General features: G+C 44.7%; 2 protein-coding genes across 4 annotated transcripts in view; one reads left to right on the top strand and one right to left on the bottom strand.

Moving 5' to 3' along the window:
* SIGIRR (single Ig and TIR domain containing) overlaps nt 1–11,553 on the top strand; it is a 38,657-nt gene extending 27,104 nt beyond the window's left edge. For 2 of the 3 annotated variants that reach the window (XM_078858959.1, XM_078858958.1), the window contains 2 exons: nt 7,610–7,805; nt 9,489–11,553. In XM_078858959.1, the coding sequence (XP_078715085.1) occupies nt 7,610–7,805; nt 9,489–9,694 (402 nt within the window). In that variant the 3' untranslated portion in view covers nt 9,695–11,553. Of the gene's footprint in view, nt 1–7,609; nt 7,806–9,197; nt 9,301–9,488 lie in introns of all 3 variants that reach the window. The other variant, XR_013637093.1, reaches the window with a different exon arrangement.
* A 2,048-nt stretch (nt 11,554–13,601) lies between these two features.
* CMAS (cytidine monophosphate N-acetylneuraminic acid synthetase) lies at nt 13,602–23,591 on the bottom strand. The gene is made up of 8 exons (XM_078858957.1): nt 23,316–23,591; nt 21,572–21,714; nt 20,777–20,932; nt 19,034–19,167; nt 18,528–18,622; nt 17,494–17,665; nt 17,021–17,174; nt 13,602–16,484 (listed from the first exon to the last, which is right to left on the bottom strand). Exons 1-8 carry the CDS (start codon nt 23,459–23,461, stop codon nt 16,150–16,152), a joined length of 1,335 nt encoding a protein of 444 aa, XP_078715083.1. The 5' UTR covers nt 23,462–23,591; the 3' UTR covers nt 13,602–16,149.
* Nucleotides 23,592–23,680: the final 89 nt, after the last annotated feature.

Here is a 23,680-nt window from a genome sequence, read left to right as displayed (position 1 = left end):
GAGACACAGACCCTGTGAGCACAGTCGAGAGGGAAGATCATAAACCAGATTTCTTGAGACAATTCTTTTCTGGGCCTCACTGTCAAATGTGGCTCTGCTCTACCAGTTATGCTGGACAAGTCTCTGTCAGTTACATTAACATTGACACTTGTGGTCGGCAATATCTGTGGGTGTCATTGTACTTCGTGTCCATGATGCAGTTATTGGCGATGCCTGCAGATACTGCATTTGTAATAATGTTATCTATTTACGTTTTCTTGCTTTGTTCAGAGTCGACAACACAATTGGCATTGTTCAATTAATATTTTTACTTTTATGGACTTTCGTGTTCAGCCCAGATACAGACAACAGGAAAGTGTGGCTGGTTTGAAAAGCATAGAAGACTTTTTATTGGCATGAAATATTTATATAAGGAAATAGATTTAAGTATTTTTTTTACAAGGAAGTTTTGTTTAACCATTACTATCTCACATAACTCGTAGGGTTAGCAGCAAGCATTCCTTTGGCTTTGGCAGAGTAGCAATGGGGTGGAATGTTGTAGCTGTACACTATCATGTAACCGAGTCAGTGTTTCATCGCCATCAGGGCCCTTAATTGGAGTGAACATAAATGAGAGGGTCTTTTAAAAATAGTGCACGGTGCACCCTGGGATTGAATGGGTAAAATTATTTGGTTGAACGAACAGGATCGTACTATAACTTGTTCAATATTAGAAATAATAACGGCAGTTGGGGCACATTTGGAAAACATAATATTCGTCTATTGGGGTCCATTGATATAATTTCACCTATTAAAGCTTTTTGCAGGCAGAATCAGCACGGCTCGTTTTTCATTACAACAAAAGAGAAAAGGTGGCTTGCCATTCCTCTAAAATTACCTGCGCATGATATCACGGCTATTTTTAGTCATTGCCTGTGAAATATGCTCTACCAGAAGATTATGTACCAACTAGCTTTTTTGCCCGTCCAAGGACGGGTGTATATTGCAGTAAATCTGAAATATTCAATAAAAAAATTGTTCAGCTCATAATTATTACCTGCTAGTGGTTATTGTGGAGGGGTGCGGCATGTGGAGTGACGTCACCCGCTCATGATTATTAATGAGGGGAGGAGTGCGGCATGTGGAGTGCGCGACCTTCTTGTGCGTTAGTGTAAATGTCCAGGTGGGCATGAATATTAATGAAGGGGGGGTGGGCTTTGTGGAGTGACGTCACACGAGGGGGTGGGCCTCATGTGGAGTGACGTCACGCGCGGGACGGACAGACATTTCTGGGTGATCATAGTAGGTAATGAATACAAAACCCTACTGTACCATATCAGATGAGACATCTGATGAGAATTCCAAAACCTAGCCTCCTCCCTCCCCCTAACCTTCAATGCAAAATACCACATTTCACAAAAAGTAACCTTTTCCAGTGCTGTCAAGGTTATGTGCGTGGCCTCGCAGGGGTTGACGATCACCAAATGGGTGTGAGCAAACGGTGTGGAAAAGTTTTGGTTTTCTACACGTATTTTTAGTTTGGAGAAAACCGACCTCCACCGGCCACTCGAGGGTTGTACTTCTGTAAATAGATTACGTCCTGTAAAACGTGGGGCAGTTGTAACGTAGGCATTGGTCCTTGTACTGCGGTACACACACACGCACCTTCCTTAAAACCACGTCAGTAAAACGTTTAGGCTCATGGCGATGTGCATATTCATCGTTTAAAATGTTTTCTTATCTTCACGTTAGCTGCATAGAATCGTGCGGGTTAGAATCAGTTGTTTCAGGTTTATATACATTTTATAGTTTCCCTACAGTCAGTCGAGGCACTGCATTCCTGATTTTTTATTATTATTGTTGAATTCAATCGTGACCCCATATCAGATTCCAAGAACACAGGATGAGATGTTACTATCCTTTGTTGCAAGCACTTCCAAGAGTTCATGAACAGTGAGCCTGGTGAAATTTGGGGAGCGCATCGTCAGTAGTGAACCTTTGGTTCCTAGGGTGTTTCGGCCTTTCACACTATACACCCTCCCCAAAGGCGGCCAGCGACAGGGTGATCAATCCTACGCTTGCGTCCCATTCCCAATTAGTCATAGGAGTTGCCTTGTTGTTGATAGCCAACATCCTATATCATAATATATCTAATTACTAAAAGTTTTCAGACGTGGTTTAGTGACTTTACGTTTGAGAGCTTGTAATTTATTGGTAATTTGTTGAGGAAATATGTACTTTTGCATTCCTGTTCCAGCAGTCCACCAGCCCTGCCCCACCTCAGCATTGCATCACCTTTTAAAAAAATGTTAAAAACCTCATCCTTGTGAATATACCTTTTTTTTACTGAAAAGGCTGAATCTGACTGGTATTTCCAGTTTTCATTCCAGGATGTAACTTTGTAGAGTCAAGACTGATGTGTTCTCTCTTTGCGATAACAGAATCTGTGACATTTCACATCCACAGCGTAAATGCTTAATTTGCAATTTTTAAGTGGAGCAATGCATGCTTTCAAGCTTGGCTGAGCAACTATTTAAATATGAAGGCATGCTTGGGGCCATAACGAAACTTCACATTCATAATCACTTCCTCTTTAGAGACTACTGTCGTAATTAACACCATGATACATTTTTCTTCCAGCAATTAGTCGATCGCAAGTTGCGTGTGGTGGGGTAAAGTGTGGGTAAATCGATTATTCCAGGGGGCGTCTGCCCAGTGTGGAAAAGTAGGCCAAATACTCCCTAGAGGGGCTGTCTCTCGTGGAGGCCCTTCTGTCAGCAGTGGTTTGAGTCAGCAATTCCAGGGCTACACCATTAGCAGCTTTTTTACCCAACATTTACTGTAATTAACACCTAACTCGTTTGGTAATGAATGACCGTATTCTTTTATTTTTTGCATAAATAATTGCCAAACTTGTTTAGCGTTGCAGGATTTGAATATCGGCTTTGAATGACGCACGCCGATGCTGCTCGTGTGCCAAATTGAACTCGGTCACCATGGGAAAATATTTGCAGACATGCTTGGCTTTATTTAGCCATGGAGAACATGATATAAACAATGCCTTTTTACAGAAATTATATTGATTCTACTTTGTTTCGCGAAACGTCTTTGTTATTAAACTGTCTTCATTATGTCAGTGGTAATTATGATGACTCGTAATACATCAAATGTCTGTGTATATGTCTGTAATTAAATTCTCATCCAAGCTGAAAGTCTCACAAATATCAGAGCTCATCCAAATCTATAACGCTGCTCCTTTTTAAGGTACCTCGGGAACGTGTTGATGCACATTTATTAATTGGCATTATTAATTTGTCTATGCTCATTACGTCTTAGCTGGCAGAACAACACACCACCATGTGTTCTCCCCCTCTCCACCGTAGCCTTAAGGCTCACATTTCTACACAGTCGAAATATGCCATCATGTAAGGTGCCGTCCTCTGTCATTGAGTCTGCCACTGAGGTATCCGAACCTGTCTAACCTCCAAAATCACACAACAAAGATCCTGCTCCTAAAATAGCATCAGCTAAGGCGTGCAGCACGTACAGGTGTGGAATTTAACTACAGTGCATTCCTTTTGGTTGTTAACGCCTGCTCTCCCCAGGGCTCTCAAAGTTAATTACACACAAATACAACTATGCATGACACATCTCACTCGAATTTACCCCGGGGAGGGCAATAAGTATCATATGCCCACAAATAGATCAGATCGCACACTATATTTTGATCAGCCTTAGGTATTACCTCTGAATGTCAATACTGTACTCCTGTGTGCTACATATCATTCGGCCATATCTTTTTGCGTGCATGCTTTTGTGGGCATGTGACAAGAGGCATGGTTGTCACATCAGCCAGTTCTTAGCCACAGCACGTTGTCAGTACACACTGTCAATATGTATACGACACAGCATCCTGGAAGAACCCACTAACCACCTCACAGGGGGTGGAGTGGGGTGGCAGCGATGAACACACTGCGCTCTGAACCGAGCAACCCGAGTTCAATTTCCAGCCACATCTAACGTCAGTGGTGGGTGACATCTGAACCGGTCCCGAGTGATGTGGCGACATACTGTGAAATAAAACCCCCATGACCCGAAAGGCATGAGAATCCACGGGCTCGAACATATTGTATCGGTATCGTTAATAAACACTGCATCTGTGCAGATAACTGCATGCTGGTTTTACCCATTTGTATGGAAACAGAAGATCACAGTCATGCCGTTGTGCTGTGTCATGCTTGTGCCCAGGGTTTGTTACATAAAACAACAGCACTCCCTTAAAACCAATGTCGCCATTCGAAGAGAATGTGTGTACCCTGAAGGCTCTGGCACCCCGCTATATTGATAGCTTCATTGCTGTACTTGATTTAATTTGGTTTGCACGTTCCATTTAGTTTATTACACGCTTTCTATTAACTCACTCTGTCTGTTGTTGTTGTTGTCGTATCCTCAAATCTTGTAACTCAATTTTAACCCACTTCCCAATGTGGCATCGACTGCAAACTTGGTATACGTATGTCATATTGATGACAATACTGTATTCTATCATAAAAAATATAAATATGTTTTAACATTCTTTTTACACGCTTTCTATTAAACTCTGTCGATTGTTGTTGTCGTATCCTCAAATCTTGTAACTCAATTTTAACCCACTTCCCAATGTGATATCGACTGCAAACTTGGTATACTTATATTATACTGATGCCAATACTATATTCTATCAATAAATAAATAAATAAAATGTAAACATTTTTTTTTTATATGTTATGTTTCGGCTTGGGTCTAATTGTCCACGCTCAACTGACGTAGACTGTAAATCACCACGGCCGCTTACGTTATGGCAAGCTTCGGGGCCACTTCATAGAGTCGTAGAGTTCTGCCATTACGAGTACGGTACATTTCATTAAAGCGTGTTTAAAAAAAAGTTTTTTTAAATATTACTTACTAGAGACCCAGATCACTCTTGCAAATAAGACCTTCTCCTGGTGTCTTCAGTTCTCACCTGGTTCAACAAAGCGAACATGAAACTCGATTGAAAATCTGAATGTAAACATGCTCACTGCACGAAGTGATGAGCAATACAGGTGACCTTGACAACACACTGTATACCACATCTTGATAGCAATGCTTAACTGCATCAGGAATTTAACGCCAACACGTGCTAAAAATAATGTTATTGATTGTGACTCACCTGCATTGCCTTGTTGAAATGAATAATGACACTATAAATATTCTTAATTAGCATCGCTAATTATTTACATGAGGAATTCATACACAGTGATTCCCTTTAGGTTGGTAATCCCCAAGATAGGCATCCTATATCTGTCAGTGGACATTTTCAAAATGCATCTTAAAACTTATTTATAAGCTTCCGCTTATTAAACGTTTAGTTCATTAAGTAAATGGATTCTTAAAATGTATTTAAAATATTATTTTCATGCTGAGTGTCTACTGCTGCTGCTGCATCCGGACTGTGCAGTGCAGCGCTTTGAGATCCTTGATGAAAAGCGATATGTAAATTAAATAATTATTCTATTGAGAAACACATTTGGATGTATGAAGTTCAAAGGCCATCATGATCCCAGAATTATATTGGCATTGCTGGCATTTAATGATCTCGTTGCTGATATCACGTAGCCTGTGGAGATTGCCAATTCTGGCATATTGGGCACTGGGTATAATGCCAAATGACGTCTCAGCCCTAATTTCAGCTCATGGTAAATCTGTGTAAAGTGAGAGTTATACCTGTGTGTATGTATATACACATATGTGTGTATGTATGTTCATGTGTGTGTACGAGTGTGTGCTTTGTGTGTCAGTTGGAGTGGTGGCACAGTGGTTAGCGCAATGTGATGGAAACTCGGTGACATTTGTCTGATTCCCAGCCACAGCTGACATCAGTGGCATGCCGGCCCTGCATTGCCGACCTGTACTGATGAGCATGGTGAAATACCTTAAAACAACCTCACATGACTGACATTAGATGGGGGAGGCCTTCATCTGGATTAACAAATGACTACGTTATTTAATACTCTTTGGTTCTTTCGGTAAAGTCACGTAGGTAGAAAAATAATATATCGCGGCGTTTCGATCGCAACACAAGCAATCGTGATCAGGTGGGACAACTACAGCAAGAGAAACTGCTGAAGTTGTGTTTTGTGAGTCTACATGTATTTGTCTGTATGTATGTGTAGGGGTGTTACGGAGGGGCTGTTATAGAATGGGATCAGATGGGAAAGAATCACAGTGGGCGTGGCTATGTCGGTGCACGGGCAGGTGCTCCCAGCGACGTCCCCATCGGGCAGCCTGGGGGGCTGACTCGGAGCTGGGATCCCCCGGGGCCCCACCCCTCAGCGGGGGTTTTTGTATAAAAGGGGATGAGCCGGAGGGCTCAGGGAGAGATGTGGAAGCTAACCAGTGAAGGCTGAAGATCGTCGTAGATAGAGCCCTGGACTCCCCTGGATCGCCGCCCTTATCAGGGCCGAACAGGATCGAGCCAGCGGCGTGGTCCCGAGAGCCAGAGCCGGTGCTCTTGTAAGAGCTGGTCTGGGACTCCGGGTACCATGAGCCCGACTTACCAGTGTCGGGCTAGCTAGCCTCCCCTAGCCCGTTAGTGGAGGACCCAGAGGTAGGCTAGGCGTAGCTAGAGAGTGTATCCCCAGTTAGACGGGTGAGGGGGCCGATACCCGCTCCAGTGTTGTATGTCAGTGTTGTGCTGTACCGACACGGAATAAATACGTGTGCCTCCAAACCCCGGCGTCCAGTCTCCTGGAACACTATTACATATGTGTTGTGTGTGTGTATTTGTATGTGTGCATAGTTCTACTTGTGTAGGCCGTATGGATATATATTTTTCGTGAAATTAGAGAACCCATTTATGCTGTGATGGAGCATCATGAGTAACATAAAAACAAGAAAAGACAAAAGTACTTCTTTGCTCATAAAAATGAAATATTTCTTAGTTTATCAGGCTACAGGCCTTCTGGATTATTGCTTGTGAGTCATTACTTGTGCCATGAGGCCCATTCAGAAAAAAAACACAATTGTAAGTAAATTGTTTACGATTTTTCTTTTTAGAGTTTTGATGTTCTATGCTGAATGGGGCCCATGGCTATGAAAATGGCTTTTGCCAATAATATCTGGAAAGACGGATTATTTTTTCAACGTACCTAATGCATCCAATGAGACTCAGGAAGCTAAAACCCGTCCAAAGTTTGTTGTTTTTCACAACATACTGCTGTAAAACATTGGTTTACAAGGCCATAAAAAAGATTTTATGTTCACATATCGAGACTGCTTTTCTGCATTATTTATTTATCATGTGCATGTGTGTATATATGTTGAACTTCTTTCGCGCCGTACGTAGGCAACCATGCTCAATGTAGGTGCAAGGGAAGGACAACAAACTAAACACAAAAAGCAGTTCTAAAGAAATTAATTTTCAATCTAGATTTTAAAGTGCATAGCTCCAGTGGCTTCTGAATATCGGAAGGAAGAGCGTCTCAGACGGCCGCAGAAGTGCATCTGAAAGCACGCGATGCAGTGACCGTCTTTGTTCGGTGGCTCGCCAAAAGCCGCTGTGAGGTTGACTGGTTTATGCTCCTTTGCATGTGCGTGTGGGTCCCACCAGACTGCAACATCCAAGTTCTGGAAGCAGCTGTGCCTTGCGCTGCCCAAGACTGTGGAGATGCGTCACTTCTCGGTGGGTGGCGGTGGCGCGGGTGACCCGCAGGTGCAGGCGGTGGGCGACCGCGACCCCATGCTCATGCTGAACCCCGAGTACCTGGACAGCCGTGGGGACGGACTCGATGGTGGCGGGCGGCAAGGTACGACCCCGGCTACGGGCACAGCGACACGCTCGGGCAGTGGTAATGGGCCCCTGGTGCAAATAACAAATTAGGGGCCCATCATCCAATTTCGCCAAACTTTGTAAGCCGGTGCTTGAGCACCTCCAACCGTTGTGCAATTGCACCGCCTGCACACTTGATAGCTACGCTATTGCACGTGGGAAAAAACACGACATTTATGATGTTATAACTGGAGGCTTTATACAGTGGTAGTTCCCAGACATGTAATTATTCACCCCCCGCCGGCAATATGATGGAATGTCACGGTTCATGGTCGTTATACGATTGAGTGACATTTTCTGTCTCATTGCGTACTGTCTGTTCTGTATTAAATAATAAATATTTATTGCACTCGCGTGTGCTATCCTGTGTGCAGAAAAGCTTTTTACTAAAAATTGTAGTGTTTCTGCCTTTTTTTTCTGTTTCACATTATCGCCCAATGGCCTAGTTTTGTTGAACTATTACTCATGCGCTATTTGGCTTCTGAGGGGAACAGGGAATTTTGTGTTCTGCCACCAAAATATCTCGATTGTCACATGGTGAATGCTCATTAATTGGACCAGCTTGCCCAGATTTTTTATCATATTCAAACAATAGGGGTGGAACTCTTGTAAAATGTACATTTTATGTTTAAATTCCTAAGAATTTCACATGCATTATTACAGCAGTGAAAATATTGCTGCCTTTTTATAACTGCACCTCAACCTCCAATGAGCATTACGTTTATTAATAAGTCAAGCGCTATACATGCAAATTCTTCACACAGATGGCAACCGACATGTGTGCTGTCAGGCCTCATTCTCGACCGTTAACGACCTCGCCTGGTATACATGAGGTCGTGGGGTCGATCCCGACCCGAAGGATACTTATATAATTGGAGTTTGCATGTTCTCCCCGTGGTCGCGTGGATGTTTCTCCGGGCCCTCCGGTTTTTCCCTTCACATTCAGAAACATGCTTTTAGAGTATTTGGCTGATGCACATTTCCACACGATAAGCCACTTCGTTGAGCTATAATTTGTGGCCAAGTTGCTTCTGAAAAAGAGCTATATAGCTCAGTGGGCCTTACCTGGTAAAATAAAAATAGTTTAGTTTAGACCGACTATAACAGCACTTTCATTGGCAACCTAGCCATCGTAAACTTTACGACACCCAGGCCGGGCTGTTGATGATGAAATCTATCAGCAGATTATGGCAAGATGGAGCAGTGCACACTGCCCCTTTTGTTCTTCCAGCTATCTAAGGCAGCCCACGATCTTTGTTCAACATGAATGCCTCGCGTATTCTCTCGTGTTATAGCGTGCCCTCGACAGGTCTGCACAATGCGGAATGGTGATGCCGGGCAATGTTGTGTACCCACCATATCCCTGTAGGGTCACGGGGGCTGGAGGCTGAGTCTTCCTGTTGAAGGCCCAAGCCCACTTCAAAATTCTCATAGTCAAGGCTTCGCAGGCTTTCCTCATACACATAGAGGGGGTGAGAGCTCAAGAAGAATGCACGATAGACAAAAGGAGATCGTATAATTACTCATTTTGTTTAGCTTTTAACATGTATTTAAAGTTTTCCTAACATTGACAGTGTCATGCCTCCTACCCTGAGTTCTGGTATGCCCCCTTTTAAACAAGATCACGCTTACAGACTCGTGTGCCTCTGCCCTGACACAGATTCCCGGCGTGGGCGGGCTGGCGATGGAGTGGCTGAAGTCGCCATCCTCTCGCTGTCTGAATCCACGCAGTCATCGGCGGTGGTGTCACGGCCCAACCGTGGCCCCGAGGAGCTGGATCCCAACCTCGACATCGAAACCCTGGAGTCTCGCAACTATGGCGTGCGCAGGGACTTCTACTGTCTGGTCACCGAGCAGGAGATATAACCTCCGGCCGGGGCTCTGTGGGAAGTGATATTGATGCATCATCTGTTCAGGTCTAGTCCTGTGAGTGGACGAGGACGTCTGTGGTCCGTAATGCGAGCAAAATAAACTCAATCTGGAATTGTGGGAGCTATCCAGGTTACGGCGTACCGGGTCTTCGGAAGAATAATGAAGTCTTTGTGTTGTGGCGTCTAGCAGACTTGAAAGTCCTTTGAGTGACCTTACCTCTGCCAAGGGAAACTTATATATAACAAAAATGCAGTATATTCATTTGAAGTCTGAGTCGAACAATGTTTTAGTTTGTGGAGCTTAATCCAGAGCAATTTGCTACGATAATGAGGCAAGAATGTCTGTGTGTCCCGCACGTGACGTCACTCCACGTCGGCCAGCCCCCCTCATTAATAATTATTAGCAGGTGACGTCACTCCACATGGGGGGGGGGCGAGGCACCTCCTCCCCCCTCTTCGGTGTCAACTTACAACCCTCACTACAAAGGCAGAACCCTCACGTCACGCGATCTCCATAACGCTATTGAGACATCAAAGTAAAAAGGACGTCGTGATGAACAAGGGATTATAACCTTTAAATGGTATAAGTCTGTGTCACTGCGGCCTTACAAATTGCACATGAATTGATGCAATACCACGTCTCGGTCTGCTTTTCGGTTGTAAGTTTCAGATTTACTGCAATACACCCGTTCTTGGACGGGCAAAAGGCTAGTAGACTATACTTACGAGAATGATGGTAGCCTTTTAATATCATCTATATTTCTAGAACTTAAAAATGAAGGGACACATACATTGTTGATTGTAAGAATGTGAAATTGTTTTTGCCTGTCAATTTATTTGTAAATGAATTATGTGCCTGGTATACACAAGTATATTGGATAAGTATCTGTATGTGGCATTGTGTAGTTTCATATGGTATTTTTACACTGCAAAGGTAAGCGTCAGTGTTGAGGTTATGTATACTTTTATGCAAAATGCTACCTTTGTTTATGAATGTTTCTTTTGCTAAGCGTGCGTGTGTGCAAGCATGTGAGCATTCTACTATGGCTGTGTGACGTGTAGACCAGGTTTTGGAGAGAGTTAAATATTTTAACTCTTTTTTTCAAGGGAGAATTCTCCCAAATTTAATGCTGTGGGTGGGCATTTGGCTCTTTGAGAGTGGCGTCTGGAGAGAGCTACAGTTGAGCAGCTTTATTACGGGTACCTGAAGCACCACCGTGCCTCGGCTCCAGCACAAATATTTGCATTCTTAAAAATGTATCTGCAGTTTGTCAGATTTGTTTATGGCTTATAAAAATACATTTTAAATTGCAGTTGAGAAATTTGACTTCAAAGTGACCTAGATTGTTAGTTTAAAAATAAAATCGTGTAGTTAATTTGGTGAAATCTTTTTTTATTCTTATGACAAATCGTGACTCGTTTATTAATTTCTGAAAAAAGGGGGTATTGCAAAACTGAACCATGTCACTACCGCATACCAAACTATGGATTGTGTTCAGAACTATGTGCCTTCATGTGCTTTCGTAATACCCACGAGCGAGATGGTGCAAATGTGCTTCACGCTTATTCTCCATTTCCTCTGTTATTATTATTACAAAGAGACTAGAACGTTTTAGGTCTTAGGACGTCGAGTAAACCGACTTGATTGAAATTAATTTAAACGAAGCAATGCAGTGGGGGGAAAAAATGTGTTTAATCGTGACGCTGCTGTATATAATTTGCAAATATATTGAGCATAAAAATGCAATATAATTTAAGTCAAAAATGTTGTACTAAATATGCAGTTTCTAAGCACAGAAAAAGCACCTCATTTCCATACTCCAATGATAAAAAAATTATTTTGTCTTGTCCATTAAAAAATATTAATATTACCTGTAATTGTTGTCCCTTTTAAGAACTTTAGGAAGTTTGTTAAATGTTTTGTATGTATGATAAATGATAATTTAAATAAAGTGGTAATTTATCAGTCGTGTTGACTTGCACATTTTCTCAGGCATACATATATCGATCGAAACGTCGTAGTTTTTGGTTATTTTCTTTGAACCGATCTACTTGACCCAAAGAATATGAATTTCTGCAGTCACGAAAGCGTTCAGTCAAGATGCACTTGCGTTGTCCCAGTTATACCCTTGTGCACAGGCGTGATCATCTTGGCATACTTAGTATTTTGAGGAACCTTCTCGAACCTACATGAGACAATTGAGGTAAAGCGCGCACATGTGAAAGATTCATAACCATCGCACCACCGTCCGTGTGAAAGTCACTGCCGCGTTGTTTGGAATAGCGATATTGAAAAGTGAGAACTGATCTACAAACGGAAGTGGGAGATACATCCATTCTACAAGGATACACCCTAGAAAGCTCCTCCTTGGCAATGCGTATGGTCAAAGACAGCTGCGATGCAGAGCCTGAAGGTGAAATATGCCATGTGGCGCCACCAATTATTCATTCTTGCCAATTTGTCAACTGCGCCTTAAGACGTCCCGTGCACAAGCGCTAAAAATACAAAACAGCCGTATAATATAAAGCAGCTATATAATACAAGACAGTCGTATAATACAAAGCAGCTATATATAATACAAGACAACTAAGACGAGGCAGATGACGCCGGCATCCGCTGGATGACTTCTGGCAGTGCCACTGCGGCATTGAGCCGCGACAACCACAACCACTCAGGAGTCTGGTGGGAAGAGGGAGCGCGCATTGCAGCGAAATTACAAATCGTCGCGGCAGGAAACACTGCCGTCTGCTGGAAGGAAGGATTGGAATGATTGCTGTGTGCACAGTGGAGTCCTTAGAGAAAAACTAATTTGCCTTGCCAGCGTGGTAGTTGAATTGCTGCACATTTGAACCTGAACACACAAACACATTCCTGCGGAGGGAGCTGGTAGGAACGTTGGGTTGCTCGGTCAATGGCCAGGGTCAACGGCGGCGTGGTGTATTCCGCAAATATGCCCGACTGTGAGGACGGGCACAAGCCGGCGTGAGTAGGTTAAACGTTGAGTTTTATAAGGGCACCACGGGGTGACCAGCCCCTCCCCACCCAGCCCCACCCCACCCTCCCCACCCAGCCCAACCCCTACCACCCCCCACCCAGCCCCCACCCAGCCCCCGCTATCGCGCACGTCAGAACTATTCTTTAGGGGCCGTCCATAAATGACGTCACGCACCTAGGGGGGGTTAGACATTTGTAACGATTTGGGGGGGGGGGGTTGAGAAATGTGACGTCACATCAAAATGCGCAACTTTAAATACATATAGACAACACGTTCTACTTAATTAAATATACTTTTAATAAATGTTTTCTCCTACAACCTCAGAGTGCAGCGCCACATTAAATACGCACTACAATGACAATAGTTTAAAGCGATTTGAAGCATGTTTTATTTGGGGGGGGGCAGAGCTTTGTGACATCATATTTGAGGGGTGGGGGGTCTGACTTTTTGTGACGCCGTGTGACGAAAGTGGGGGGGGGGGGGGGCTCAAAAATCGTCCAAAATCGCGTGACGTCATTTATGGACGGCCCCTTCCCTTCAGCTGTCTACCCCCTCGTGTGCACCGGGCGGGGGATCATCCAACACCGCCCGGCGACGAGGCGAGACGTCTCCATCTCGAGCCCTTCTTCGGCGGCGGCTGGGGATGTCGTCCACGCAGGCTCTCGTTCCTCTCCCTACGGCGACCCCGGCGTCGTCACGGGGTCGCCCTTAAGTAGCCCCGAGCTCGGACCCGCCTTTATTCCCGAAGGTAACCCCCCCCCCCCCTCCTTACAGCACCCGTGACATGACGTCATTCTCCGCTGTCATGGTTGCTCTACACGTGCACAACAGAAATCAGTGCATTGTCTGTGTAGCCACCGTGTGAATATTGACCAAATGCAAGACACGGTAAATCAAAAGGACAAGTTTGAATTAAAAAACCGCCCCAGCGTTTAATTGTAAACATATTCCAATCTTCCCAGCCATGTTTTTTGTTTAAACCAAACCACCCAAAAAACGATTAATCACTCCTAAAAGTCAACATTAACACATTGAAATGTAACATTTACATTAACTTCACATTATCGCGTACAGTGTACACACATGCAGTGTGTATATATTAACATGTCAAGCAAAGTTTGTATAGTTACATTCTCTAAAATATCCATTTCAATTTGGCACCATGCAATGAAACACCATCACGTAATTTTCTTTTATCACCCATATCTTATTGTTAATTATTTGAATAAAAACAACACCGAGCAGATAATAACTATATAATATAGTGAAGTTACTTTCATTTCCCGGTCTAAATTGCACTCCTAAAAGTAAATGGGTTCCGTACAATTGTTCAAATTTAATCTAACCCCCCCGTTTGACGATTCATTTTGGTATTGAGCGAGACGCTAAATCAGTGGTTCTTAAACTGGGGGTGCACATTGCATCCCTTCGGAGTGCGAGATGCCCTTTCTGGGGGTGCGAGACACGGGCAGATTTTTGTTAGAAGGTAAATAATCGAAACACAAATGATGTACTTATTAACATTAAACATTTTTTTTACGATTGAGATCCAAAGTGGGTGCAAGGCTTCAGTGAAGGTTAAGAACCACTGCGCTAAATCAACCTCAATGACAGAGCCCTCCAGTGTAACACGCAGGCTTTCGCGACCAATATCTTCCATAATACGGGGGGGGGGGTTAGATCGCGTATATAAATGTGTCGTTAAACCCGCCACCACCCGACACAGCCAATTAGGAAGGTTCGGTCACGTAAACAGAACGTGCCAATTCGTGACTAGTACACCACACCGGTGTGTTGGAGAGCAAAGCCACTTCATTGAAGGCCACAGCAATGCAGGCACGCTGTTAACTTGCACATTAACTCGTGCGCGCGCGCGCACGCGTCACTGTTGACGTGCGAACGTTGAGCTGTGACGTCACAAGACTCGTGCCGTGCCCGCCGCGAGACTCACTTCAATGCACGCGGCTTTTGCTCCATCGGTGACATTAGAGTCGAACGTCGATTGTCCAGCTGAGGCCCACTGAGATCCATACAAATATTACATCCAGTACATTGTACACTACATACAGTAGAACAATACTCTTGTATGACATTGTCTTTAGGTTTTGTGTATGTTTGTATTTTACTATGAAATTGCCATAGATAAAAAACAAGCATCCTACTTGAAAAAGTGACTGTACTTACTGTACTATACTTACCACTCCAATCTCGAAGACTGCATGGGGTTATGTATATATGTGCAGTATTTTCATTAAGTTGTATGTAGTATATAATGTACTGTATGTAATATTTGACACTTAAATCAACCATTGCTACTTTTTTGTCATGTACAGGATTCCGATCGGCGGACTGGTTACAGCTTTTGGTGCAGTTTTGCCGCTTTCTCCGGGACCGCCAGATAATGTTTGAAGCCGGATAATCGCTTGCCGGATAATTAATCAATGATCAACTGTATTTGCCAATGCAATAACTTAGCATTTGGCCCGCATGCCTCGAGTTCACAATGGACAATGTCTAACGTACTGAACTGGCACAGCAATGTATAGCGCGTCACTGCAAGGTTAGTTTTTAGTATAACTTTCTTTCAGTACTCGTGGTCAGTGCTTATATTGTGGTAGGTACCGTGGTAACCATTTTTTGTGCACGCGTGTACGTTGAACGTTGAGTTACGTTAATGATAAAATGTTGGGATTTCAACTGAAAAGTGCATAACGCCGCAGCAGGAGATTTTGTTCATATGTATATCTTGTGATAAAGGTAGCAGAGGGCTATTCAGAAGATGGTTTAACGAGCAATGTTTTGCAAGTATACAATGACAGTGCAGTGGCAAATGGTATTGGTATTTGGTGGCATTAGATACTGATTAGACTTTAGTAGTTTTTTGCAACCTTTTACATAACGTGTTAATTAACACATTCCTTCGGAGTGGGCAGGTAGGAACTTGGCTGGACAGCGCATTCGTGCACGACAAATATGCACGACAGACAGACAAATAATCCCTGGTGGGCAGTGTGGAACCTCTTCTTGGTTCTTTCGGTAAAGTCACGTAGAAGGGAAATAATAAAATAATAAAAATAAAACATAATAAAATCATTCTCACGACGTTTCGGCCACAACGCAAGCAGCCGTCCTCAGGTGAAGAACAGGTCCGTCGGAAAGACAGCGTCTGAATGGGGTTTATTATTTCCCTTCTACGTGACTTTACCAAAAGAACCAAGAAAATGAATCCCTGCAGTCACGAAAGCTTTAAATCGAAAAGCGTGGAACCTGTTATTCCTACCTGTATTAGCGTTTTGCACCCCGAGGACTGAAAACCGGAACACGTATCCTCCTGCTGCAGGTTACACACTCTGACATTCCACAACTGTCTAAAAGTATAATTGAAAGCAAAATTATCCATAAAATTAGCTGATTAGGCTACAGCAGCACTGAGTTGTTGGGGAATGTTGAGACTTCATTGGGTTTCGAGGTGCGTCGCTCCATCTGCGTGCGTTTTCCTGTGACGCTTTGGAGGAGGGTCCTCTTTAACCTTGGCCTTCTCCTTAACCCCCTGCTTCGATGGGGCGAGCTCGTCAACGGCGTTGTGATGCGGCGCGTTTTGGTTGTCCCCAACCTTGGTTTTCTCGTTAGCGTCCTGCACGAACAGAGCAAACTGGCGGAAGGCGCCCTGACCTCCACTGAGGGTGCTTTGGAAACGAGCATAAGACTTGGCCAAGTCGCTCACCGCAGACAAGGGCACCCCGCTCAGCCCGGCCTTCTGCAGGCAGCCTGCATCCGAGCTGTCATAGCCTGAGTTTGGTATCAGAAGCAGAAAAGCAAAGGGGGTTAGATTAATATCTGCCAGCAAAAGTGTTGAGAGGATAACTTTTGAAAGAGAAGTTCATTACAAAAGATTCAACTGTGTACAATGGTAACAATCGGACTGTAATTGTCCTTTTAAGTATTTTGAGGGTCCTGCAATGGAATGTTTGGTCAATACCATTAATGAGTGCTTGACACGCGAGAGAAAAAAAAGATTCTCCTGAAAAAAAACCCAACACCTGATGAGAACACTCCAGAGTGTTACACTCGGACTCGCAACCCAATTGTGATACTGCCATTATGTGGTCATCTCTCAGCCCTGTCGGTTTGGCTTGGTGGTTACACAAACCTTCGCTATTCACCATGAGCCACCACGTCCAGCTCCATTATAAAAAATAATGGGGTAAGTTCTTCTCGATAACAACTTACAAACTATTTTATTACACTGGATCAGGATCTCCCTGGTATTTTTCTGTACACAGAAGAGTTTTAAAACTATGTCAATGTTGGTAACGGTTCCTTACCAAAGTAGGCAACTTGCTCCCAGCCGAGGCCAAGCTTCACTCTCCACGAGTTCAGCTGGGAAAGCTTGTCAGCAGTGCCCTGCTTGAGCTTGCAACCAAGCTTCTCTGCGAATTTTGTGTGCACCGTCAGATTAAGGTCCGAGAGAAAACGCACCTGAGGAGAAAGACAGTGACAAGCAAATTAAAAATGGGTAGCTCACTCCTGCCGAAGTCTTGTCATGTGACACTGTCAAGGGCAGCGAGGCGCCTGTATGAACCAACACAGCAAGTAGGTTGTCGAGCAATCCATAGCAAATTTGCATTTCATAACCTGAAAGAGTATACATTTATCTGGGCATTCACTTTTCCTCTCACACGTAACAACACCCGGGTGTAATAATATTAACAATTATATTTTATTCTTGAGCGTTAGTTTTTTGTTTTGAATAAGTGTCATTGATGCAACGAGCCAAGCCTGGCGCCCGTCCCCATACCTCGACGCCCTTCCCCTGCAGGGTTCTGATAGCCGCCATGTCGCTCGCGCAGAAGGTGCTGTGCTCCTCCCCAGACGACGACACCCGCAGGTGGTCGTCGGTTAAGCAGCCGTCGATCGCGCTCACCACCAGCTGTATCCCTGCGGCCTGCTGCTCCCCACAGTACCCGTAGCTGCCGTGCACATCACATCAAACGGTTGTATAAACCCCACCGGTTTAACACGCGGATCACGATGTCCGCGTCGGAGCTGCCGAGCAAAACATTTTTCAGATGTTGACGAGCAGGGATAATGAAGGTTCTGCGTTGGCAGCGCGGCGCAAGTACAAACCAAATATATACGAGCAGGCTAATGTCCGTTTTAAGGCGGGTGCTTCATACTCCGTGTGCCACACAGGGACAGCTTCCACTGGGGGTACCCTTTGCTAAACTACAGCAGGGCATTGGAATGGTTGAGATGAGAAATTATGGTAGGCGCTTTGTGTTGTTTAAGCATGGTTTGAATACCAGGATGTCAAGAGTAAAAAAAACACTTAAGATTAAGCAACACAAATGATGAAAACAACAAACACTACGAATGGTTATACTGCCATTTAAATGTAATGTAGCCAATAACATAACCAGCTCTAATGTAGCTATGATGTATTGCAACTGACTAAGCAAAGACTAGTCAAGGGTGGTTTGGAAGATGTGGCTCTTCAGAGAGAACCTTAATTGGAAGTGAGACTTTGCAGTAAAGTTTGTCAGGGGGAAAACAAATAGAATGTAAGGCTAGCAAAAGAGGAATAATTGCTTACTCAAGGGTGGTTAAAGTTGGGATAGATGAGGAAGCAGTGAAAGCTGGACAGGATAATTCAGTAGTAGGATGGAGTTTGTATGTTGAACTTCTTTAGCACTGTACCGAACCAACCGTGCTAATCCGAGGTGCGGGGTAAGGACAACAAACAAAACACAAAATACAGTTCTAAAGAAATTAGTTTTCAATCTAGAGCATGTCAGACAAAACGTATCCATGTGTTCATATGGGCGACCTTACCAAAGAACACGCTGCTCGGCGATGGGCCAGTCAATGTCGATGTCAATGTCCACGCTGTGCTCTGCCTTCATCTCATAGTAGCCAACCTTGCCGTGCTGCAGAGATGGAGGGGTTAAAATATCAGTATGCGCAGATGCAGAAAAGCCCCGTGCATTGTAATGCAGTGTATTTATCACTGGTGGAGTTGGTAGATAATATTGCGTGAAATAACCACATGTAGGATTGTAGCACAGAAAGTATGCCGACAGGCTTATGTGTATGAATTGCATCCCGTGATACATGAACCAGTCCTGGACACCATCCCCTCCACCAAACTCCCCATAAAAAACTCCCTCCACCAACCCGCACTGACCAGTGTAGTGAAATATGGTCAAAGAATGCCCGCGACCCACACGGTATGGCAAGGCCTTCATCCAGCGGACCTACAGAGTCCACAGTGTGCTTTTATATGTCGACTTAACTCATTACAAAGCACTGCAGGCTCAGGATGAGTGGTAGGCGTGCACCTGCAGGTAGCCGTCCTCTATGATTTTCCGTGTGGCGAGATAGATGGAGCCATTCTCACACAGCTCCCCGCTCCAGTCCTGGCGCCGCAGCCTTTTGGCGGGGTTGTGTCCCAAGGGAACCGTCACCTCCCCTTCTGCTCACACAGCGGAGAGGAATTAAGACATGGCTGAGCCAGCGCAAACCTCTATTATTAAGCACTGCGGAGGTTTTCGCAGTTGCGCTGTGTTGCTCTCAAATGCGTTTTCGAGTTTGTGCCGTGTGTTATTCGACGTGCTGTCCGACGTGAAGCCATGAAGCAACGGCGTAGTGGCTTGGATATTCATCACAGAGTTCAGCTCCGATTAGTACGGTTGGCTATGTACTGTGCGAAAGAAGTTTAAAATACATACATGTTGCTCCATGCACCGGGAGCTTCTTCAAGAACAGACGCTCCCAGCACGTGGAGCAAAATGTAGGACATGACGCAGAAAAATACGTGGTATAATCCGCAAACACATCAGGGCGCTATCGTTACAAAACATCAGATGTCTAACAATTCACCCTCCACCCCCAGGGATCTATGAATTGTCACAACTGAGACTGGAAATTCAATTCAGGAATCAATTATTTTTCTTATCCCGTGGCGAATTTAGTGGCAGCTTGGTTTCACGTGAACCCATTAAATTCAACAAATCGAAAAACATTTATTCTTACTCACGCCATTCGATGTATTGTAAGCTTAAGGACTGATGTTACGCCTACACCTTTAACATCTTTTTTTATTGTGGTCGCGCTAAACCTGTAAATTAATATTATCCGACTTAATGCCTTGGTGACGCTGATGAGTCGGCATGTGCAGGCAGCCCACTGATGGCGAATCGAAACCATTCCTGTCTCTGCCAAGTCTGTCTGCTTTGGGAAATGTGAAGCCCAGATCCAACCCATCTTCCTCAATATTGTCCAATCATGTTTTCTGTTGGTGACCTCTAGTCATTGCTCCACTGTTGCTATAGGAGGATGCTTTGCAATCTCTCTTTGTACATCTGATGTCTTTATTCCCAGCTCTTTTTCATTATCAGTATTTTCATCTCCTGTCTCTCCTTGATATTCCCATCATATATTTCTCAGTATAGCCATAATGAATATGAAAGTCAGACTAATTTCAAATGAATATTGGATATTTAGAATGTGATTATTTGTCCAGACTCTCATCAAGACTGATCAATTGTTACAATTGGGGGTCACAATTTAATTCAGAAATCACTTTTTTTAAAATCTAAATTCCTATAACATTTGTATTTTTCTGGCTTGTATCTCATTATCTCCATTAACCTAAATTGAGCATTTGGTGTAAAAGTGTAACGAGTTTACTCTTAGAAATACAATTGGATGCATGTTACAAAAGCATACAAATCAAATCGAAACACAAATGGTTGGCTATTGAACAAAGACTAAGGTTGCAAGAAAATGTAAGAAAATCAGTTACATTCATAAAAATGTCCAAAGACATTGATATCTAGTGTTCCAAAAAAGTGGTTGCCAATATATTGCAAAAAAGCTTTTCCATTTTTCGGCGTAAGGTCACTAAAGCTTTTTGTGTTTAGTTTGTTGTCCTTCCCCTGCACCTCCGATTCACTCGTAAGATGGAGACGCACCTTCAATTAGCATGATTGGCTGTGTATGGTGTGAAAGAAGTTCAACATACATACAAAACGCTAATTGCTATTAAGTTAAATTGCTGCTGAGCCTCCTAGAGGCTTCACCTTTGATGTTGACCTCCTGCCAGCGAAAGTGGTGTCGCCGCACAACTGAGAAGATTGAGTCGTATTGTCCGCTGCGGAACATGCTGATCACCTCCTGCAGGTGCTCAGGGTGAAGGCAAGGCGAAGTGGCTTGGATATTCATCACCGAATCCACTTCTAGGGAATCAAACACACACACACGTCATATCTAGTCTTAGAGTTGAGTGGCGTAACTATTGAGTGCGTAGGTGGTGCAAAAGTGCTGGGACCCACAATCCAGAGAGGCCCAGGCACCGGATTACGAAGAGGGACGAATTTGTACAGGGGGCCCCATTCATTTAATTCCTTGCACCAGGGTCCATGCCAACCATGCTACCCCACCGATAAGAGACTCGGTAAGTCAATTTCTCCTCCCAACATTAGGAAACCACTGGAGCTATGCACTTTTAAATCTCGGTTGAAAACAAATTTCTTTAGAACTGCTTTTTGTGTTTCGTTGTTGTCCTTCCCCCACACCTCCGATTAGCATGGTTGGCTACGTATGGTGCGAAAGAAATTCAACATACATTCTCGAGTACGTAATTATGGCTGACATAAACAGATGGTAGCTGTAGCCAGTACCACGCAACTGGTGTCTCCTAACTGCTCTTGGTGATCACACTACCTACCACTCCATGCTCATTGAGGGGCAATGCCATGAGACCTCCCCCCCAAAGTTTTGGGAAAACTTACATTATCTGTGATAAGGATTTGTTTGTTTTTCCAATCATAGTATGGGACACGCACAGCAGCGACCACTCGCTTCCTGCCACTCACCGTCATGGTGTTTCAGAAACTCCTGAATAGTCTCCAAGGATGAGGTGGAATCCTTGGACACTTCGAGGGATCTCCGGTGGACCTTGGCTCCAAACTTCTTCGCCACTCGCTCAATGTCGTCATTGTCAGTCGAAACCCAAATGCTGTTGAGTCACAACATTTAAGACCTTTAAAACTAAAGTGTGCTCGTGTCCACCACTGTTTACTTTGTGGGATTAATCAGACAACTGCAGATCAAGCAAATACATCTTACCACGATTAAGCCTACAGTTAAGTCTCGATTATCCGTAGTGGGCGGATTATCCGGGTTGCGGATTGGCCGTGATTGATTAAAAAAAAACCTAAAGCATTGCTACACAAGCCCCGGGTTTATTAGATGCTCATCACCCGTTGGGGGTTCTGTGCTCACGTGGCCACAACTCGACGAGTCAACCAATTCACTTTAAAAACAATTCAAACAAATTCTACGTCTTCATTCCCATTCCACGTAGGCTAACAATAATTATTTTACACCCCACTTTAAGCACATTTTGTAGAACCCGAGTTGTTTTTCCCAGGCCACTCCTCTTCCCATTACCCTAGATAATCAATAGGCGAATGCTCGTATAAATTATTATTTTTTTTCTCCAAGTCTCTCGTATAATCTGAGTGATCTTTGGGCCCAAAATTGATAAGCTTTATCTCAAAGCAGATTAAGGCCTTTGTATACTGCAGTGAAAACAGTGCCATTGTAAATGACAGCAAATGCTTGTACATTTGCAACGATGCCTGCTTGAAGTAACCTTTGAATGGTTTATTGCTCAAGTGAATATTTTAAATAGTTGCCGAGAACACGCAAATGGTCAGGAATAGAGCCCCTCAAAGCGGGTGTGACACCTTGAGTGGTAGAATTATAAAACATTTTAAACGAGTTTCCATTCGGCTAGTTATTTTTTTGTTCTTAGGGGCCATCCATTTAGTATTTACGCAAACATCTGTCAAAACTTGACCCTCCCCCCCTGCTGCTTCTGAAATACCGTATCACCAGTACAACTACACACTGCATACACATTCATTCATTCACACTCCTGATGTACAATACACATACCCCCCACGGATACACGCGTCAACACACTGACACGTCGCTCACAAGCACACCCCCAGAGTACACAACACAGGTGCCCCACAGTTTACACGCATTACCTTACACACACCACACGCCCCACACATAACCCCCATACACCACACACACCCCCCCCTCGCCCCACACAATCCAAAACGCGTACCCTCCACACATTTCCCAAAGTGCACACCACTCCATAACGCGTAACCATCCCCAGGCCGCCCAACTGCCCCACCAAACAACCCCGTCACTACCACCACCACCCCCATCACCACCGTCACCACCACCACCACACCCGTCACTATCACCACCACCCCCGTCACTACCACCACCACCCCCGTCACCACCACCACCACCCCCATCACCACCACCCCCGTCACCATCACCACCACCACCCCCGCCACTACCACCACCACCCCCGTCACCACCACCACCCCCATCACCACCAGCACCACCACCCCCGTCACCACCCCCGTCACCACCCCCATCACCACCACCGTCACCACCACCACCCCCGTCACCACCACCACCACCGTCACCACCACCCCCCCACCACCCCACCACCGTCACCACCACCACCACCACCCCCACCGTTACCACCAGCACCACCACCCCCAACACCACCACCCCCACCACCGTCACCTGTCAAACACCGCCGAGTGTTTGGCCGCGCGCAGCACCCAGCCGACGAGCGGCACTCCGGCCAGCGGCTTGATGTTCTTGAGCGGGATCCCCTTGCTGCCTCCCCGCGCCAGCACCAGCGCAGACAGGTGCCCTCCGCTCGGCATCACCGCTGCTAAGTTGACCTCACACCGCGGGGCCGAGCGAGAGACACGAATTTTTGTTGTTTTCTTGACGGAGAAGCCGCGGTGCGCTCCGCTCCACTGGTGCGAGGGAGTTGCAGTGTGTCGATTCGGCGATTCGGGGGAATCGTTTGTGTCGATTTTGGAAGAATCGAAAGCTTTGATTGGAGGTTGTTGAGGTGTTTTTTTCCCTTCCGTGCGCGA

Source organism: Lampetra fluviatilis, chromosome 8, assembly GCF_964198595.1.
Source record: "Lampetra fluviatilis chromosome 8, kcLamFluv1.1, whole genome shotgun sequence".
Taxonomy (NCBI): Eukaryota; Metazoa; Chordata; class Hyperoartia; order Petromyzontiformes; family Petromyzontidae; genus Lampetra; species Lampetra fluviatilis.
The sequence above is the reverse complement of the archived record's forward strand: the minus strand, read 5'-3'. Positions and strand labels throughout refer to the sequence as shown.